Genomic DNA, 17709 nt, shown 5'->3' with positions numbered 1-17709 from the left:
TGCAACAGGTGGTGGGTCAGTTGAATTTTGCCCTAAAAGTGATACCGATGGCGCGCCCCTTTTCCCACTCGATTGCACAATCCATGGTCGGCTTGAAGGAAGGACATCACCGCACAAGACTCTCGGCAGAGGTTCGCCAGGACATGTGCATTTGGATTGCATTCCTGGCGGATTTCAATGGTCGAATTGTCTGGAACAAACCAGCGGTGTCTTCCGAGGAGTTGGGGCTTTGGACAGACTCGGCGGGGAGTATGGGTTTTGGCGCCATATTGGGTACACAATGGTCGGCTCAAAAATGGCCGTCATGGTGGCATGAGTGCGGGTTGACGAGTAACATTGCTTTTCTCGAACTGTTCCCTATTCTGGTGGCTTTGAAAACATGGCCTGAAGGGTTTAGGGATCACTCTGTGGTGTTCTGGTCTGATAACATGACCGTGGTTGAGTGTATCAATAATCAGGCAGCACGATGCAAATTGATTCTGAGACTGCTCAAGGAAATTGTGTTGTTATGCATGCAACTGAATGTACTGTTTAGGGCGCGACACGTGCCGGGGGTGATGAACCAGGCGGCTGATGCGCTTTCTTGTTTCCGTATGCAGGCCTTCTGGGGTTTTCTGCCCACAGCGGACCCGGTGGCGGCACCCTTTCCCGAAGCTCTCTGGTCTCTCGGTGCCCCGAACTACAAAACCTTGTGGGAGAGAGTTTAGCACCCAGGACGAGGAAGGCATATGAAGGGGCGTTCCGTTCCTATTGGGCCTTTTTGGGTACTGCCGGGGGGGAGCTTTGGGGTCAGGAAGAGTTTGTAGTGAAATTCCTGCTCTCTTTACATCAGGCAGGCAAATCAGTAGCTACGGCCCAGAGGCATCGGGCCGCCATTTCCTTTATGGCAAAGGCTCATGGGATCCAGGACCCGACAGCGTCTTTCGTTGTGCAGAAAGCGCTACGTGGGTGGCAACGCCTTGAGGGTCGCAGAGTAGACGATAGGCACCCGATAGGTCTGGATAGGTTGACCCTGTTATTGTCCGTACTACCGGCAACGTGTTCATCCCAGTACGAAGCAGTGTTGTTCCGAGCCGCATTTGCACTAGCATTCCATGGGGCTATGCGGGTAAGCGAATTAGTGGCAAAGAACAAGCGAGATACGATGGGGGGACTGTGCCGGGAACACATTCAGGTCAGGGAGGAGACGATGACGGTCTCGTTTGTTAGGTCCAAATCCGATCAGGGTGCAATCGGGGACTGCGTAATCATTCAGAGGATCCCCGGGTCTTCCATGTGCCCTGTTGTGTGCGTAGAGGAATATTTAGCGCAGAGGGTGGCAGCATGGGGGGGGACCTTGTTGAGACACGCTGACGCCACCCCACTGATGAGGTTTCAGTTCCGGAGGGTGCTTGCGATGTCTATTTCGGCCGCGGGCTTGAACCCCGGTGAGTTCGGGACCCATTCCTTTCGGATAGGGGCTGCTACTGAGGCTACAGCCAGGGGTCTGAGTGTGGAGCAAGTAAAACGTGTGGGGCGTTGGTCCTCTAATTGTTATAAAAGGTATGTGCGGTTGCACATGTTGTGAAGCTGTAATGATATACTCACGCTTCTTGTCTCTGTTTGATTTTCCGTTACGCAAGCTTACGAAGCGGGGCGGACTGTACAGTCGACCCGACTCCTGGGGACCAGCGGTCAGAAATCACCGTCTGCGAATAAGGAGGTGTGGGTCGTGGGCCACTCATATGTGAGGCGTGCCGTGGACGTATTCAAAGCAGGTGATATGAGTCACATGGCTGGGGAATACGGGTACAGGGTGTCCTTCTACGGAAAGGGCGGGCTCTGTATTGACCAGTTTCAAATCTTTTTTGAGGGTTTGTTAGAGCGGACGAGGTCACCGCCGTCTATAATCATAGTCCATCTTGGGGGTAACGATCTGGTGGCCACTGGTAGACGACTTCTTCTCGAGGCAATGCTTTCCACAGTAAGTTGGTTGGCAAGAAGAGTTCCAGGGTGCACGATTGCATGGTCCCATATGATCCCACGGAAAGTGTGGCGGGGGGCTATTTCGGTTACTGCACTGAATCATTCAGTAAGAAAGATAAATAACAAAGTGAGTAGATTGTTTCGTTCAAATACACTGCATTCTGTTTCGCATGGTTGTATCAAAGGGGACAGTATGTATTTGGGGGACGGTGTTCATTTGTCCCGGGTGGGGAACGAGTTACTCATAGGAGACTTCATAGCTTGGTTAAGGGGTTTACAGCATGACCTTTAGGTAGGAGTGTTTTGTGGGGGGTCCGGATAGCCGGTCAACTATCCGGCCTGTGGCGGTAAGGTCATGATCGGTGAGCAGTAATTCGAAGATCCCTATGAGGGGGCGTCACCCATTACGGATGGGAGCGCTCGGGGGAGGTGGCCAATTGGCCCCTCAACGGGGAGGCGGTCCTGTCTAAGGAGAGGCCGCCGGAAGGAAAGGAAAGGTGGTCAAGGCCCCTTCCTGGATAGGAGGGGCTACTGCCCCTCCTGGGGAATTTCCCGGGGCCAGGACATCTGCGACGGCAGATGGGTAAGTTGTGTGGGGTGCGGGAGGGGGTTTACGCTACCTTTTAGACACCTCACACGAGTCCTCGAACGACCGTTAAATGGCGTCGAGTTTATTGGGGCCCCCGTCAAGTACAAAGGGAAATTGGTAGATGCACTTGAGGTACGCCTCTGTGCGGTCGCTCCTCTCACAAGTGAGGGGGGTATTTCTGGTTTAGGGATCTGACACCGGTTACGACCTTGCCGTTGGCCCTTAACGTTAGGATGTACAATTTCAAGTCAAATGTTTTGTAGGATGTTAGTTCGGCTAGGAGAACCTTTGTATTAGAGATCTGTTAAGGTTAGCCAAACATCGTAATGTGGAAATGAAATTGTACATAATATGAAACTGTTATTTTAATGTTTTAATTTTGTTTCATATTTTAATAAATACGGCCGGGAAGGGTAACTCCCTTCCCGCCTTCCAAAAGTTCAAGAACTGTTTCCGGTTTCCCAATTCTTGGGGATTGTGTTGAGAGGGGGTGGCGGGTATCTCAGCCATATGGAAAGGGGCGACCATTCGGTCCCCCCGAACGTATGGTGGAGTACCACGATCCCCCCGGAAAGCCATCTTGGGCGGGAGGCGAGTCTCGGCTGGTATGCCCGAAGCGGCGTAGCCGGGGCGCGCCTTTTCCCGCCCTAGAGTGGGCTGGCCTAGACACCGACGCGGCCGGCCACGCCCTCGGAGGCAGGCGGGGGCGGGTTTACGCCCACCCCGAAGACGGATAAAAGGAGCGGAAGCCAAGAAAGCATCCTCTTGTTCCTGTGCTCTGAAGCTGCACCTCCCCGCTGCACGTGAGCTCGAGACGGAACGAAGAGCAATTTTGACCCACCCACCAGCCCCTGAGGACAGCGATTCGTTGTGAATACAGTTGATATAGTAGTCTTTTTGTTTTCTCTGTTTTCTTACAGGTTGTGATGATTGTCGTGAAATTTCTTAAGATGCAATAAAGATTGGTTATTTTCAGTATGTTTTGCAAATAAAGTAATTTGGAACAAGGATTGATCAGTATTTACGCTTGGTAATAAGTGATGTTTGCTTTGTAATCTTAGTAACTTAGGTAGAATTGTCGTATTTATTTTGGTCGGGCGGTAAGGTCATGATCGGTGAGCAGTAAGTCGAAGATCCCTATGGGGGGGCGTCACCCATTACGGATGGGAGCGCTCGGGGGAGGTGGCCAATTGGCCCCTCAACGGGGAGGCGGTCCTGTCTAAGGAGAGGCCGCCGGAAGGAAAGGAAAGGTGGTCAAGGCCCCTTCCTGGATAGGAGGGGCTACTGCCCCTCCTGGGGAATTTCCCGGGGCCAGGACATCTGCGACGGCAGATGGGTAAGTTGTGTGGGGTGCGGGAGGGGGTTTACGCTACCTTTTAGACACCTCACACGAGTCCTCGAACGACCGTTAAATGGCGTTGAGTTTATTGGGGCCCCCGTCAAGTACAAAGGGAAATTGGTAGATGCACTTGAGGTACGCCTCTGTGCGGTCGCTCCTCTCACAAGTGAGGGGGGTATTTCTGGTTTAGGGATCTGACACCGGTTACGACCTTGCCGTTGGCCCTTAACGTTAGGATGTACAATTTCAAGTCAAATGTTTTGTAGGATGTTAGTTCGGCTAGGAGAACCTTTGTATTAGAGATCTGTTAAGGTTAGCCAAACATCGTAATGTGGAAATGAAATTGTACATAATATGAAACTGTTATTTTAATGTTTTAATTTTGTTTCATATTTTAATAAATACGGCCGGGAAGGGTAACTCCCTTCCCGCCTTCCAAAAGTTCAAGAACTCTTTCCGGTTTCCCAATTCTTGGGGATTGTGTTGAGAGGGGGTGGCGGGTATCTCAGCCATATAAATCCACGCATTAGATGTTGGGTTTTTCGTTTTAGCTCATCAAAAGTTGGTGCCAGCGGCGACCTGTCTCTGATTGAAACTTAAGGATCATTCCTATCCTGACTTTCATCATTTACTTATTTAAAGTAATCATGCTGGGATACCTATTGAGCAGTAGAGGTCCTTTTGAGTTTTCATTTTCTCAAGTTAGTTGAATTCATAAATCACATGCTGTTTTGTAGGTTCAACTCTACTGGTTACCTGTATCCTCAAGGACCAGCCTTTTATTTTATTTTCAAGCGGTGATTTTTCTCGCCACAACACAAGGTTCACCTTCGGGTGATTGTTTGAATTACACTTTACCAGGTAGTTATTTTTAAATTATTTTCACTTAGGTTGACACAACCTTCTTCAAACCTGGTTCACATAATAGCCTACAGCTTTTTTAACATCTTTCATTTTTCATTCAGAAACGGAAATTGGAATCCGTTTTTTTCTCCTCTTGATGTTGCCACATATCATTGGTTACACAACTTTGTGGATTATATTCGGTAATTATACAGCATATTTGCTCACATGGTTTAGTTTTTAGCCTCAGTCACTTCTCTCTTCTTTCATAGGCATGCATTAATAATATAGATCTTTGGTTATCCTTCCCTCTCTCTGTTTAGTTTTCTGCTGCCTTGGAGATACGTCCTTTTGCGCAAACCTAGCGCAATCGTTTTTAAACTATTTTAGGTATGACAAAATATCTGTTTTAAGGTACCTCCTAGCATGTCCATCACGTATAAGGGCATTACTTGGGCATTTTCTCTGTCACAATCTTTATATGCACAACTCTGGTAGGTTGAGTCATTGGTCTATACTTTCTTTAGCTATTCTCACTTGGGGGTGGTTAAAAGCTTCTCTGTTTTATCACATCATATTTTTTCTTCCTTAGCACCAGCCAGCTTTTTTGTTAACTGCATCATGCACTATAACCTGTTTTTTAATAGTCTCAGTGTACCACAGTATATGATATGTGATGTTTAGCTATTTGTTTATTATGTTTTATGGTTAGAATCTTCAAGTGGTTCTCCAGAAGAAGGCGTGTCATACGCTGAAACGAGCGTAGAGATCCACATCCTACCCACTTTGTTGCTTCAATTTTTTGTATTGTGTCTTATTATTGAATGTGTATTTAATTTGTATACATTGTTTTTATCATTTTATGCCTCATATGATTTGGCATGTTTTGTGATCATTTATATGTTTGATAACAAGATTGTTTTTTACTTGTCTTTCTTATGTATATTTTTTATAATAATAAATGAACAATATTTTTCTAGAAATGTTGTCAATATCAGTTAAGTACACTGCAGTTCTGTTATTATCTTTTGTGTTGTTGTACCTGCCATACTGCAGGGTTTTAGTTGCCTAGGAATCTGTTATATTAGAAATATTGTTGCTCTGTCTTAGGAACTTCTACTAGTTACAGGGGATCCCTTTTTACACATTTAAGTCGATGATACTTGGGTCACCTTGGCCCGTATATGTAAAGATGGGAGATGAAACGTTCGACTCTACAGGGCAGATCAGATTATAGGTCGATAAAAAGCTCTCTAGAAAAGACCCAGAGTTTGTATGCAAAAAATGTGTTAGCCCCTGTGGGCCATACTCCTCTTCTAATCTTGATATGCAATTTGTAGGACAAACGTGAATGTTAAAATCACCAAGGAATAATGTATGGTAGGACACATCGACCGTAGCCCCATAGTCATCCAAAAAGGCAACAAAAAGTTTTAAATGCTCTAAATCATCACTTCTTGTAAAGGAGTTATAAAAATTAACCACTAAAAAACTCTGTAAGTTTTTACCTGTTAGTTCAACTGCTAGAATGTATGGTGAGCATGTATCTATTACCTTTACCCTATACAATCATTTTAGACTAATTAGCAACAAAAGCCCCCAACTTGATCCCCCCTTTCTAGGGGGAACAGCATATTTACAAAATGACAAGTAACCGTCCAGAAAGTAGGGTTCTTTCGAATCCCATGTTTCCTGCAGAGCAATGATGTGGTGGCTAGCAAGGAAAAGTTCCCAATTAATCTCCCCCTTTTGGACCGAAGACCTGCTATGTTCCATGATAGAATTTTAAATCCAGGAACACCAGATGACTGCAGAATAGGATTAGATTCAATGGGTCCCTGAATGAGGGGACCGAGCTCTTCGATAGGGGGTGTGGGGGGTGGCAGGTTAATCACAGGAAGAGGAATATCTTCCTCTGCGATGACCCCATCAACCCATGGGTCCACTGTAGCCAATTGATTTACTGATAGTCAGCCTTGTTCGTCCAAGTTAGATAAGGCCTCGAATCTATTTGAGACTGAAATATAAGGGGCACTCTCGCTCTGGAGTCTCAATGGGGGCCTGTAAAAATAACCCAGTGGAAGGGCAACAATAGAAGTGGCAGAGAGTGGGAAATGGTCATGAGCTTTAAAGATCATTTGGGCAGCTGCTGGGCTTAAAAAATTAACAATAACACAATCCCCCCCTATATTTTTTTGTGACTGCCCCACCCATGCAACTCTGCACACTATCAAGATATTATTAACCTTTCAATCTAGATAACCAATCCACAGATGTATTTCTTAGTTGGATCCAAGATTCTGATTGGTCGGGTCTCAGTGGGGGAACACCAGCCAAGCCCACGACCTAAGGACAGGCCGGCGACGGCAAATGTATGATATCTCGCGCAGCCTTAGTGGGCGCATTGTTAGAGGTACTCGGTCCATTGCTAGAACAGGACAGAAGAGGTTGCCTGCCCCAACATGGCCTGTAATGCTACACTCAGTTGCGAGAAGGGCCCCTCTGAGTTTAATCTTACAAGTTGGTTTAGTGAACTTGCTACACGCATTTCTTCATTAGTGTTTTTTGCTACCCCTTGGGTCATAACCTGATTTTGGTCCCTAACAGAATTACCATTCCTGGGCCCTACTGGCGCCCCTTGTTCCAGGCCTCCCCCTGCAATCCTCACTACATCAGTGTTTGCCCTTGCCTCAACAATTTTTGAGAGCAGGGGAAGTGCTTGGGCAACAGAGAAATCAAGATTCTGCAAATGAAGATAACGCCCTGTGACACCATGGGTGCTCACAGTTAAAGGACTAGAGCGTTCAGTAGGAGTAGTGTCTACCATCTCTCCCCTCCCTAAATCAAAGATAAGTTCTGTGCCAACCATACCAACTTTTGTTACTTCAGCGAACTCTATACTTGTGAGGCTTGGGGTTTGTAGAACTGGCACAGGTGATGTAGCCATTCTTATTGCCCCCAATGAAGATCTTTTTTGTCCCAAATACGCCCCCAAAGACAATATCTTTTCGGTAATCTGGATTTCATGCTGAAGGACAGTTTCAGCACTGACTAGGAAAGCATTCAGGGTCCCCACTACCCCCCCGCCCCACCCCTCTGCCTTGTGAGCTTACGTTTTGTGGCCATCAAGCAATAAATCTGGTATTTAAAATGTTTAAGACAGTGCTAATACGGCTCACCAGTTCACACTAAATAATAACAATGACTGAAGCTTAAGTTATAAGTCAAAATTCACTAGCAGTTAAACATAAATGTCACTGACCAAATCCTCTAGACCTCTAAGATAAGTAAAAGTCTGGTGAAAGGGAGGTGGCCCAGCCATGCCTCCTCCTGGCTACGACGGGTGCTGCGGGTGCCCCAATGCGCTTGAAAACGCCGCCAGGCTCTTCCCCCTTGAATGAATGGATGAAATGGGTCTTATAAGGCGCGACTTAGCCCAAGGGCATCAAGGCGCCATACAGAACAACGTGGACAAGACAGACATACAGCAGAAGTCTTTCAGCACAAGAACAAACATAGAACAGAAGTCTTTAAGCACCAAGAACAGGGTCTACGAATAAGCATCCCGACAGAGCCAGGTTTTCAGTTGTTTATGGAACAACCTAGGCAAGGGTTGAGAGGCCAGTGCAGGACGAAGGGAGTTCCAGAGTCGGGGCACCAGGGTGGAAAAGGCTTTGCCTCCCCATCTGGCCTTTGAGAATCTCGGAATCGTAAGGAGATTATGAGAGGAAAATCGTAGCACTCTGCTTGGGCGGTAAGGCTGAAGAAGGGAGCTGACACCTTTAGAGCTATAGCCATGGAAGGCCCTGTGGGCCAGCCAGAGAAGTTTAAAGAAGATTCTGGCCTGGACAAGAAGCCAGTGGAGGTCTTTCCGGGCCTGAGAGATTGAGGCGAGCCGGGGAAGGTCCAAGACCATCCTAGCCGCTGCGTTCTGGACCATTTGGAGGCGATGGACCGCAGATTTATTTATAACTCCATATGAAGCATTACAGTAGTCTAGTCTCGAAGAGACCATTGCCACTGTTGCTTGTTTCCGGGCCGCCAGGGAGAGGTAAGGTGCGATTTTTCGGAGGGTCCTGACGATACCACAACAGGTAGATACGGTCATATTGACTTGAATGTCAAAGGAGAGAGTGGTATCAAACAGGACCCCAGATTTCTGGCCAAATGGGAAGGGACCGGACAGTCTCCAAGGGACGGCGGCCACCATTCATTAGACCAAAGGTCCTGTCTCCCCCCAAAGATCAGGACCTCCTTTTTGTCTCCTGTAAGTTTGAGGAAGCTTCGAATCATCCACTGGGAGATTGCTTCCATGCATGGTCTAAACTTGGAGGCAGACTCAGCCACTGACTGGGAAAGGGAGACCAGAATGTGGGTGTCGTCAGCGTATGACAAAGCCTAACGATCTTACAACTGAGGCCAAGGGGGTCGCATATATGTTGAACAACAGGGGGCTCAGGGCAGACCCCTGTGGGACCCCACATTGCAGAGGCCTAGAGGCTGACAGAAAATCACCCAGCTTTACTTGTTGCTCCTTTTCATGAAGGAAGGAAGACAGGAGTCTAAGTGCCGGACCACCAACCCCTATCTCCCCCAGCCTGGCGACCAAGACCGCGGGAGAGAGGGCATCAAAGGCCACCGTGAGGTTGAGGAGGACCAAAAGAGTAGTATGGCCTCTGTCAACTTCCGACCGAATCTTATTGGCCGAGACAGTGAGGGCAGATTCTGTGCTATGGGCACTACAAAATCCGTGTTGAGAGATATCTAGAAGATTGGAGTCTTCCATAAAGGCGGTAAGATGGCGATTTAAATGAGCCTCTAGTATCTTTGCGGGGGCGGCAGTAGGGAGATAGGGTGGAATTTTTTTAATACTCCCAGGTCCAGGGAGGCTTTTTTCAAAAGCGGTTTAACTACCGCCGATTTCCATACGGAGGGAAAGATTCCCTCGGTAATGGCCTGGTTCATCACTTCAAGGAGGGGGAGGGAACAATCACCTCCCTACATGATTTTAGAGTTTTTAGAGGACATGGATCGAGAGGAGAGCCTGACTTGATGTTATCTAGTAGCTGATTTAGGCCCTCATAGGTGAGAGGAGGGAAAACCAGAAGACTGAATGCTGGAATCGCTGCCGGGGTGACAGGCTTATGGCAGATGGACAAAGGTGAACTGATATCCAGTTCAGAGTTGAGAAGTTCGAGGGATGAATAATTGTCAGTGATTTTTGTATGAAAAGAAGATGAAATATTGTCGCAAAGCTCCTGAGATTCTACAATGGCATCTATGTTTTTAGGAGCAGAAAGCGAACTGATGATGCTAAAAAGATCTCTCGATGATTTTAAAGATACCGTGAGATTATTATAATGAGCTTTTTTCTCCTCAATTATTGCCGTCTTGTAGGCCTTAAGGAGCAGTTTGTGTTGGTTCTTTCCGGCAGAGTCGTCTGGATGAGCAGACCATTTCCTTTCATGTTTCCTGCATTCCCTTCTCAGCGCTCTAAGACGGTCATTGAACCAGGGCATAGAGGGACTCTTGCGGGCACAGTAGTGTTGTTTGGCTGGGGCTACGGTATCAACAGCTCTAGAAATGGAATTAGTCAGGGCAGTAGCTGCTAAATCCACATTACTATCGGGACGAGATATCAGTCCAATTAGGAAGGGGGCCAAGGTTTCATTAGTAAGCTGTTTAAAATTGCGTCTAGTTTCCCCTTTCTTAGAGTCAAAGAGGAACGAGGAGGAATGAGGAATGTTCAACTCAAAAGGTACTGCAAGATGGTCATACCAGGACAGAGGGATGGGAGTTCCGGTTTTGAGCCTGATGTCATTGCTGAAAAAACCATCAAGTGTATGGCCGGCCAGGTGGGTGGGACCGGCCACATGCTGTGACAGGCCGCAGGCAGCTAGGGGGTCCACCAGGGAAGTAGTGTCTCTGGAAGCATCATTTTCTAAATTAAAATTAAAATCGCCCAGCAAGGTAAAATTAGGTCTATCAATGAATAGTTCAAAAAGATTCATTAGGTCCTAAGAGAAAGAGGGTCTAGGACCCGGAGGCCTGTAGCATAAGATGCCGGAGAAGGAAGATGTAGCAGTGAAGTTGATGGAAAAATATGCTCCTTCATACAAATCGGAAAGGGTAGATAGAGGATCAATCCGGCAGGTGAGTGCGGTCTTATGCAGTATGCCTAGACCACCCCCTCTAGGCCTGGTTCTGTCCATTCTCGATAGAGCATAGCCTGATGGAATGGCAGCAACTAGGTCGGGCCAGAGGAATCCGCAGCCCAGGTCTCAGTGATAAAGACCAGGGACGGCTTCCTTTGTGAAACAAAATCATGAAAGGCAATATTGTTCTTGCACTGTGACCTGGCATTAATAAGGAAGACCAGCTCTTTATGCGCGACGGAACTCTTACAGTCTATAGTAGCTCCCTGCAGCCTTTCCGGATGTTTTCTCTTTTTGAGCACAGGACTACAGCTAACGCAGGGCGAGAAATAATCATCGGTAGGGTATAGAGTGTGGTGGCAGGATTTAGACTGAGGTCTGAGGGAGAGTATAATATTGGGTGAATATAAAGTACTCCCTACCGGAAGGATGAAACTGGGAGCAGCCCGCCAGGCCCCTAGCGCGTCCTCAGCACGGACGGGCGCAGACGGGCTTAACTTTGGCGCAACTTCAGAGCGCGCGCACGCTGTGCGCGTCCGCTGTGCGCGAAGAGAGCCATCACGCCTAAATAGGGTTGTGCCTAAAGGTGAAACCCCTCGTGACCCAGAGTAGCCAATGGCAGCGGGGACACCAATTTTATGCCGTTGCGCCCTCCACACAAACGGGAAACACCCGCGGTGGACCGGGACGCAGGGCAAGAGGAGCGCCAGGTGAGTACAGATCTCAGCGCACAGTGCACAATAAAGAAAATAAAATGTTAAAAAGCGGCTATTTAAAAAGCATCTTAATCATGCAGCTAAACACAATGAATGCGTGAATGCGGGAACGTGCGCCACACGGGGGAAGCTCGGAGTTGGAGTCTGGGGCGAGAGCAGTGAGTCGGGTGGTGGGAGCAGGAGCAGCTGGTCTGGTATCCCCATTCTTGCGGACCCCTCCTGTGCGAGTTATGAAGGGCAGTAAGTTGAATAAAAGTCATCCGGCGCTGTGGGAGCCCCAATGTGCTTAAAAGCGCCGCCTGGCTCTTCCCCCGTGCCACGTTAACGTGCGTCACACAGGAGAAGCTGGGAGTTGGAGTCCGGGGCGAGAGCAGTGAGTCCGGTGGCGGGAGCAGGAGCTGCTGGTCCGGTATCCCCTTTATTGCGGACCCCTCCTGTGCGAGTTATCAAGGGCAGTAAGTTGAACAAAAGTCTTCCCGCGCTGCGGGAGCCCCAATGCGCTTAAAAGCGCCGCCTGGCTCTTTCCCCGTGACGCATGACTGTGCGCCACACGGGGAAGCTGGGAGTTAGAGTCTGGGGCGAGTCCAGAGCGAGAGCAGCGAGTCCGGTGGAGGGAGCGGGAGCAGCTGGTCCGGTATCCGGTATCCCCTTTCTTGCGGACCCCTCCTGTGTGAGTTATCAAGGGCAGTAAGTTGAACAAAAGTCGTTTGTTTCTGTTTCCTACCTTTCTTTTCCTCCTAATTTCTCACTTTTCAGTGTTTCTTTCTTTCTGGATCAAAGGCTGATAATGAAAAACAAGACCCACTCCTCATAAATGAGCGCAGGTACCCATCGCCTGCAACCCCCGACATAAGCACTGTGTAAAGCGTCTTACTTCTGTCTTAATGTTATGTCAGGTTTTTTTTTCCTGCCTGGCACCTCCCCGCTTCCTTGTACTAGATTTCTGTCTCCTCTTGTGCCATGCAGTCTACAATGGGCCCTCTCTATTCACTTATTCATACACACTATCAAACTCAGATTCTCACTCACTTTTACTCTCATTGACACACTCAACATTGGGACCACAGCCATATAAGAAGCTGGGGCACAGCTGGGGATTCTATCTCCACTGCTCTGTTTGGCTTCCCATTGGCCTTAGGGATGCACAAATGTATGCCCTAGCAGCCCTATATTAGCAGGTATATTGTGCTGCTTGAGGTGTGAGCAGTAATTCTGCTAAATAAAATGGATTGTGACTCTGTGAGGGGACTGTAGTTGAACTAGCCCTCTCATGCCCACAATCCAGACAGTCACTTAGAGAGTGTTGGGTTTTAAAAGCAGTATGTAGCTGGATCACCCTTCAGCCCTCTCTGCTCCCTTCTCATCCTCTGACCAGGAGCCTGGAGACGAGGCAGAGAGGGTTGTACTGTGCACTAGAAATGTCAATGAAAGCATGAGGGTTGTGTTTTTATGATTACTGCTAAATTAAGTGATGCATAGTGTCACTTTCAGAGAGGCATAGTGCATAATGTGGGACATCACAGGAGGTGGGGGCAGCACCCAAAAGCCCCTTAAAAGGGACAGCCACTGGTAAAATGGCCATCTGGGCTGTGCCTAGGAACATAAATTCAGAGAGGCTTAGAATTTTACAGGCAGATTTAGCCAATACCTGGTTCTGGCCCTCCATTGCCCTTCTAGTCGGCCAGGTACCAATCCCAGTGGGAGAGGAGCTGCCCCTAGAACCCGGTTTGAGTGACCACAGAGAATGGGTTGCTCATTTCTCAGACAACACTTCTAGGATGCATATAGGAGCTCTGCACAGGAGAAAAAAGGTTCAGGCATGTTGGATGTAGATAGAGATTTGCCCTGTGGAATTGTTTGTTGTAGGTCACACAGGAATTGCTGAAAATGTGGGTAGCGTTACCCATGGGAAACTTTTTCCCAATTGGTTGGGGAGAGGCCACAAGTACCCCCACACCTGAAGACTAGTGCCAGGCATAAATGTGGCACCCAAATGCACTGTCTTCAGAACACTACGGGACCAGTGGAATACAAAAGTAGGACTGCACCTGCTGATGACACCCGTGAGGAGACCTGAATGGCTGGACCTGCTCCCAGTTGTGTAGACTACAGTGATTTACAGGGCAAATGTGAATCAACTTTTACACTCTCACAGGCAAATGATAAAAATGTCTGCTAATTCAGAAATGCAATTTAGTGAGATAAGGACAGCAGAATTGTTTTTACTATCATAGCTGGAAACCTCAGAGCAGTGCTGCTGATATTATTAAAAGACCTATACACATGGTAGCACTGATGGAGATGTATCCAAGAAAAGCAACACAAAAATGGAGAAGTAACAAGAGCATACATTGATATGATCTCTTATGAATGGTTTAGAAAAGGTGGAATACATTAACCACAAATTTGCAACTACAATTTTGACCTCCTATGCAGAGCACAAACCTTGAAAGACAAATAGTAATTTACAGCTTATTACAACATGAGAGAGACCTCAGTGCTCTAGTGATATGAACAGATCTGTACCTGTGCTGAATCTTGAGACGAACAGCTTACAAGGAAGATTCAAACACTATAGGATGTATCCTTCAGTAAAATTATCAACAGTTAACTGTCGATCCCTTTCTCATATCTTTATAGTGATATTTGACTAAATCTTTCAAACTATTTTGTGTGAATCCTCAACTAGCCAACCTAGCTATTACTGCTCCTCTTTATTGTTCTTTATTATAATGCTTCATACACCCTTGCAGTGAGGACACTCTTTAAATATTCAGAGACTCTTTGATATGTGACTTTCTGTTTTACTCCCTTTTCCATGTATCTTATGAATATGGCAGGGGCAGGGGTCATCTCCCTTTTCTTCTCATTTATAGATGAGCCATGTTCCCCTTCTGAAGTTCTAGGTTCTTTTCCAATCCTGTGCATCTTGGAAAAGATCTGATTGTATTTTATCTGCCAGAGGACAGTAAACCTAGCTGATAATGCCATTTCCCTGTCGCGATGTGTGTGTTGAACACTACCTTTGTTTTCAGTATGTAAAGAGAAAATTATGGCTTGAGACATACCTGGTGGTCGAGGTGAGTTGGTGCCCGCATCTAGAAGAATGAGAAGAGAGAGTTATGAAAAGCGTCTTTTATGAGAAGATAATATTTGGAAGAGAGAGCATTATAACAAGAATCCCATGGATTAGAGAGTTGCAAGAGAAAAAGGAATTGAGGGATGTGAGAATAATAATAAGAGCTCATTAGGAGGTGAGTGTTTCCAAAACGTTATTTGTTAAAGAGAGCATTAGATTAACAAAGTGTTAAGTGAATAGAACAGTAGGAAATAAATGCTTGAGAGGAAAAATCTTTGGAAGAACAGATTGTAGGAAAAATAATCAATTTGGTGAAGGTATAATTTGTGTAACACAGCTATAGAGAAGAAGATAGATTTAGGGCAAGTGAGTATTAGTAAAAACTATATTCAGACTAAGAACTTTTGAGATGAAAAGATCATTAGCAAAAGAATACCTTAGTACAAAAGGTTTCTAGGGGAACACAGCATTATAACAAAGAATGAGGAGTGACAAACATTAGTCATATTCCGCAAGGAAGTGTTTTGTACACCTCAAACTCTGTGGGCCCAATTTACGAAAGTAATCTTAGACAAAATCCTAACTTTACGACTTTCAATATTCACAAAAGGCATTTAGTAGTAATAAAGTAAGGATTCCTAACTTTACTACTCCTAAACGGAGACAAAATCCTAACTTTATGACTTTCTGTATAAACAATAGGCATTTAGGAGTAGTAGATTTGGGTTTCCTAACTTTACTTTTCCTAAATGCCTTTTGTGAATACCGAAAGTAGCTGCACAAGAAGAGATCTAAGACAAGTGCAATTGGCAATGCACTGAGGCTGGCTTTCTCAGACATTATACCAAAGAATGAAGTTAGAGCATTTTGATTCGTTCTGGCAGAGGGGTACTCACATTATGCTCTCGCTAAATTAGGGTTATTAGAGATAGATAGGAGTAACATTAGGAACAAATAACATCCTTGAATTGTTTGTGTTTTCCACCATTCTAATAGTGCTTATAACAATGAAGTTTCTCATCTGTCTAATAATGGAACTTCAAGTTTTACTTACAAAGTTGACATCTTTTTAATAAATATTTGAAAATGCATTATTGTTTATTTTCTTTGTAAAACTTTAGGCATGCAAAAGTGACAGACGAAAGGGCTAGATCTGTTTCCATGAATTCCTAGGGAATAAGAGTGGTCATGTATGAGGTTACCAACAGCATTTATAGTTCTGGAGGTTTGGGAGTTTAGATGCAGTACTGTGAGCTAGCCGAACCTACATTCACTGATGATAGAAGACTTAGTCTCTGTATTATTACGTTTTATTGCTCTAATACACAGTCCTACTAAATCTGTAGAAACAGCTGACATCCGACCTTATGCAGCAGGGGTAGATCAAGGCCCTGGTCTCCATGTACATTTAGCACGTACCCTCATCATGCCTCCAACCTTAGCAGTGTATGGCATTAGTCCAAGCACAGAGGGGATGGGACGCACGGCTTGGCATTAGGGAAGGCCTGTACCCATCAATTCTGACTGTTCAAATACGGGTGCCATGCCACGCAAATGAATGTAGTCAAATAAAACATGTTTTTTGGAATAGGTGGACTATTAAACAACATTTCACTCTTAATAATAAAGTGCAAGCAAAGCTATGTTTTTTGGTCTCAAAGATTCCCTTCTAAAACCACTTGACAGGAGACAAAAACCTGAGGCCTTGCATATATAGTTTAATTATTGTGATTCTTTCCTATTGGATGAATGTAACCACTTACCTACGGAGATGTTTATATCTTTGCAATAACTGCAGTGCATGGACAAATATCATGGTATGTACCCTAGATGCAGATGTGCAGAGATGAATATGGTATTTATTACTAATATTGTTGGAAGAACATCATGACCCACTGAAGACTTCACCTCTCATGAGTCATGTCCCCTCTCGACACTCAAAAATGGCAATACATAGCACACTACACTCAGTACATCAGATAGATAAAAAGAAAGATATATAGCTATATATATATATATATATATATATATATATATAGATAGATAGCTAGATAGATAGATAGATAGATAGATAGATAGATAGATAGATAGATAGATAGATAGATAGATAGATAGATAGATAGATAGATAGATATGAAAACATGGGGCTTTCTCTAGACCAGCCCTAAAGAAATCACCTTAAAATCGAAGTCTATCTACGTTTTCATCATTTAACTATAATACAGTTCTCTGAGACCCATCACACTTGCTCAGGAAAAGAAAGGTGCTGATTCTGACTGGAAATGCTGAGCAAAATCCAGTCAGCATGGCCATGGTGAGAAACAATTTGTCTGACATTAATCAAGCAACACTTTGGTTCCACAAAATTAATATCTCACCTGAGCAGATGACTCCAGCGTCCTCTTGATGGACACAGTTGTGTCTCATCCACCCAAAGTGATTGCACTCTGACAGGGAGGACTCTGCGCCCCTGCAGCTGACATCATCTAGAAGAATGCTTCCATTGCCCTGACCAAAGTAGGCAGAGCCAGGAGCGGAAACTGCCCCGCCACAGCCGAGCTCTCTGCACACAACCTCTGCATCGCTTAGGTCCCATAAGTCATCACACACTGTCCCCCAGGAGGAATTGTAGTAGAGCTCAACGCGGCCTGCACATCTGCTGCCACCATTCTGGAGTCGGATAGGGAAACGCACTGGGGAAAAAAGCGCAGTGAACTCAAGGTTATCATGTTGACTGTCCAAAATCACGTCTAGAATACCAAAGATACCAAAGACAAACTAAAGTTTATAATTAAAAGATATGCTTCACATCTAAAGATCCCTTAAACAGGAGTAGTATTATACCAAATCCCAACCACTAATTTTGAAACCAATTGTGGGTAAAAGAGCATGTTACTAAAGCTACAAAATGCTGCAGAGCCTGAAAAATATAGACCTTAATTGCCCTACGAGCCCACCAATTATATCACTTGTATAAAAACAGTTTTAGAAACCCTACTTCACTTTTGGAGCTCAAAAACTGA

General features: G+C 45.7%; 1 protein-coding gene across 1 annotated transcript in view; it reads right to left on the bottom strand.

Moving 5' to 3' along the window:
- Positions 1-17709, bottom strand: part of LOC147663797 (scavenger receptor cysteine-rich domain-containing group B protein-like) — a gene marked incomplete at its 3' end in the record, with an annotated part of 206849 nt that overhangs the window by 61496 nt on the left and 127644 nt on the right. Inside the window, exons 14-15 of the mRNA XM_086950198.1 lie at positions 17065-17379; positions 14676-14705 (exon numbers count right to left, since the gene is read on the bottom strand). Of these exons, the coding sequence (XP_086806324.1) occupies positions 14676-14705; positions 17065-17379 (345 nt within the window). The remainder of the gene's footprint in view (positions 1-14675; positions 14706-17064; positions 17380-17709) is intronic.

Source organism: Lissotriton vulgaris, unplaced genomic scaffold, assembly GCF_964263255.1.
Source record: "Lissotriton vulgaris unplaced genomic scaffold, aLisVul1.2 SCAFFOLD_3532, whole genome shotgun sequence".
NCBI classification, from domain to species: Eukaryota; Metazoa; Chordata; class Amphibia; order Caudata; family Salamandridae; genus Lissotriton; species Lissotriton vulgaris.
The sequence above is the reverse complement of the archived record's forward strand: the minus strand, read 5'-3'. Positions and strand labels throughout refer to the sequence as shown.